The sequence below is a fragment of the Idiotropiscis lumnitzeri genome, unplaced genomic scaffold (genome assembly GCF_059441095.1).
Source record: "Idiotropiscis lumnitzeri isolate Australia: NSW breed Sydney's pygmy pipehorse unplaced genomic scaffold, RoL_Ilum_1.0 HiC_scaffold_403, whole genome shotgun sequence".
Classification (NCBI taxonomy): Eukaryota; Metazoa; Chordata; class Actinopteri; order Syngnathiformes; family Syngnathidae; genus Idiotropiscis; species Idiotropiscis lumnitzeri.
Genome location: NW_028283940.1, coordinates 18597 through 22336, shown reverse-complemented (window position 1 = coordinate 22336; position 3740 = coordinate 18597). Strand labels below are relative to the sequence as shown.

Below are 3740 nucleotides of genomic sequence, written 5' to 3'. Positions count from 1 at the left end.
CATTATCTATATTATAAATACCAGTAGAATGATGCAGAAAGAAGCTATCGCTACACCGTACCGGACCCTTTCTCAGTCTCTTGTAGTCACTCGGGGCAAATTTACAGATGACCTCTGACCACGGTCACACTGTAGAGATGGCCGTATTTATTGCACTTCATCCCTTTGTTCAAATGAAATACAACTTAAGATGCTTATTTTGGATCTCAATTGCTTCTTTATACAGCCATGCTTATTGCGTCAGTATTTTTGAGTTTCACATTGTCTCTCGCTCTCTTCCTCTCAGTTGATCTCTCTGTCTACACTAGGACTACTAGAACAGTCATTTTGACGGTTTTCAAACTTTGATGTGTTATTTACTGTGCATTTCTGGATATAAGATGCTCCTGGCCTCTTGACTTTACTTAATTCTGTAAATATTTCAAGCCCATGGTAAAATGTTATGGTATTAAACAATCTAAAAATAGTAATGAGTCATTATTACTTTAATTATGCGTACCAGACAATTTGACGGCCCTATTAAACATCAAGCACATTGCGCTGGGACGGCACCGCTGGATTTCCATAGCAACAAGCGGCTGAGTTGATAAACGCAGCTGGTCACCATGATCTATGTAAAATCTTATACAGTATAATCGACATCACATTTCCTTCAAAATTAACGAGTCTGCGGACGAAACGCTCGGGTGAGACACTGCAAGTCCGAATATAAAAGTCTCCCTTCCCTGGCCAAGAGGAGCCTTGTCACATGAGATAAAATACATTGTTAGATTTGACAGTCATGACATTGTGGGCAGTACATACCAGACAGTCAAAATCAATCTTATGTGGTGCTTGTTGACATCATGCCCCCATAGAAAATAAGAGAGGGTGTGCTCCGGAGTTGTTTTGTGACGCACTTCCTATTGAATTCCTTTTTTTTTTTTTTTTACTTGAAGTGCAATAACGTTATTTGCAACACGTGTCTCCTTTGGCCTCAAAGCAGGTATATTTTATAACAGGTGACCCGCATAGGACAATAAGACCATTTTTTTCCCATGCATTTATATGTCGTAATTTAGTCTACCGGACAAGATACTCCCAACTGAATTTTATGAAACAAAATACCTTTATTAGCCACTTGAGCAACAAGTAATAATCATTTTAGTCGATGACGTCATTGCCAGAGTGCAACAGGGCGCGGCTCTGGTTGGTCTACTAGTTTAAAAATCCCAGTAGTCCTAGTGTTAAAGGGGCGAAGATTTGGATGGACGAAAACCCACTTCTGAACTTACTTAAAGTAAAACTATGTAATGTATATACATATATTAGTGCTGTCAAGCGATTACATGTTTTTAAACTAATTAATCCCCCCAAAAATCCGTAATTAATAGCGATTGATCAAATATTTTTCCACTACTATTTTTGAGAAGCTTTTAACAGGTATTTACTTGAATAATATATTGCAATTAATGTAAAATCACCAAATATGACGTGTATTTTAAATAAAAGACTGTTCTAATAACTTTCTTTGATCCTTAAATATAATCTAAACAGAGTCATCTTTGCAGGATTTTTTCTTAGAAACAATTTTCAAAACTTGTACAGTACATTTAGTTGTCAGCACCACACTCCAGCAGTGTTGGTTTGTGGTGGTAATTTAAGCAGGGTGTTTTGTTCTCAGATCATGTGCTAAAGATGTACAGCTAATATGGAATTTGGTTTTGCAAGACATGCAAATCAATTTTTGAAGTAAATAAAACTGAGTTAACTGAGTTAAAATATTTAATCACCTTTATGTTTTTAAAAAAATTATCTTATATTTAGGTGCCTGAGTATCAAAGCACATGAATCAGCAAATACAATTTGATTGAAAAGTGTATGTTTGAGCTAATTAATGAAATTATATGACATATTTTTCTCGAAATCAACAACAAACAACAAAATAACTGTTCCATTTCTTAAAACATTGGTGCCCAGATAAATTGTCTATCAATTATGTGACTAATGATCTGCCTTGGGTCTGCTAATGTCGGAAAATGTTGGTTTGGAATCAAGACTATGAAGACAATTTACACCGTGGTGCGACGTGAGTCCAGAAAAGAAGTCGGTAATGCGAGGATGAGATAAAGAGGCGACTGCCTTACCAATCAACAGCACGCACTCAGCCAGTCAACTCCAGCAACCTGTTGCTGTTGGATTAAAAAAATGGCGAAAAAAGACTGTTGTCACACTCACGGTGCTAAAATTGCGCGGGCCGCACATCTCTCCCTGGTAGCGACAGTACAAGAGCATCTCCTCCAGCTGGTGCCCCAGCCGGTCCAGCAGCTGTCTCATGGACGGCTGCGACTCCCGAGGGGGGGGCAGAAAGTGGTTGAAGTCCAGGATACGGGAGAGCGGCGACCAGGGCGGCTCAGTGCGCTGCGACGGGGCCTCCAAAGCTTCCCTGGCCGCGGGGGACACCTGCCAGTTCCTCCCCAGGAGCCCCAGCCACCTTCCGGCGCTGAATATGTCCGTCTTCTTCATGCGCCTGGGGAGGAGCAGGTTCTGGTTGCAGATGGTGACGGCGGGGAAGACGAGCCGCTTTGCGTACACCATGTGCGCCTTAGTGTACACGGGCGATGAGAGAAGGTAACGCACGCGGTTGGACGACCAGAGGAGCAGCAGAGCCACAGCCGCAAGGAACGCCAGCAGCCAGGCCACCCGGCGCGGGTACGATCCCCCACCGAAGACGTGCCTCAGCCCGTGCAAGGTGGTGTGCTTAACGAAAAGCTTACCCACTTCGGCCAAGGAGCCCGGAGGCTTCGCTTTGGAGGCGGACGAATCGCATTGGCACATATTTTTCTTGCGCGGGAGTCCAAAACGCAGGAGAAGAAGTGGTCAGTGTGGTCGTGCGCAACCAGCGCACGAATGCTCGCCCTCGGATGGATACGAGTTCGGCAGAGAGAGAGAGAGAGAGAGAGAGCAACACGAGAGAGAGAATTCAAGAGCGCTGCTGCTTGTGCAGAGGACTATGTTTTATATTTTTAGCTTCCCACCTACACGTTAGGAGTTTTTTAATAGACAAGACGCATGTCCACCCAGTGAAAATGCATCAAAGAAACACAAAAACGGTATCTGTACAGTACAGGAATTCCCTCGTAACCATTCACGTTTTTCCTCCTTTCTGTTCAACCTATCCCCAGCTTTTTGCTGAAAACTCACCTATTTGCATTTTTTGTGCTCTTTCTGCAGCACTTAAAGATACCAAAGCAATGGCTGACATGCTAAGTTCACTGCTTAGTGCCTCATGTTGAGTTTTTCCAAAGACAGGCCGTTGCTTTGTCAATTTTTGAAGATTTTATTAGCGTCACTCTCAAAAAAAATTATCTGTGTTTCAGAGATTCTGTATGGGACTCTTGGTACTATACAGAGCCAAGGTTCTTTCGAAAGGTGATATGTGAAAGGCATAATTGATTTTTGTTTTAGATCATTTATTAGGATTCACCATTTGGTTTTTAATTTAGCGCTATATAGAACTCCTGGACAATGGCTTGTTCTTTAATATCAAATAATTACTGAGCACGCTTTCTTTTTTGTAATAATTTCCAGCTGTCTGGAAATCGTGTGGCCCCCTGCTGCCCTCTTGTTAGACAGAGAAGACTTGTGATTGTCATTGGAAATGTCGTGTGTGCGTGGTGTGGTCATCTTGATTAAAAAAATTAAGAATAGTGAAAACACACGTGTTGATGTATTTTTTTCCTGATCATGTGTTGGGCCGC

General features: G+C 42.1%; 1 protein-coding gene across 1 annotated transcript; it reads right to left on the bottom strand.

Moving 5' to 3' along the window:
- Positions 1-2202: 2202 nt before the first annotated feature.
- On the bottom strand, positions 2203-2897 carry LOC148314146 (acid-sensing ion channel 2-like; the record flags this gene model as incomplete). Its single annotated transcript, XM_088287729.1, has 1 exon — positions 2203-2897. A coding segment is annotated over exon 1 (615 nt), but the record flags the coding sequence as incomplete, so codon positions are not given.
- Between the last annotated feature and the right edge of the window lie 843 nt (positions 2898-3740).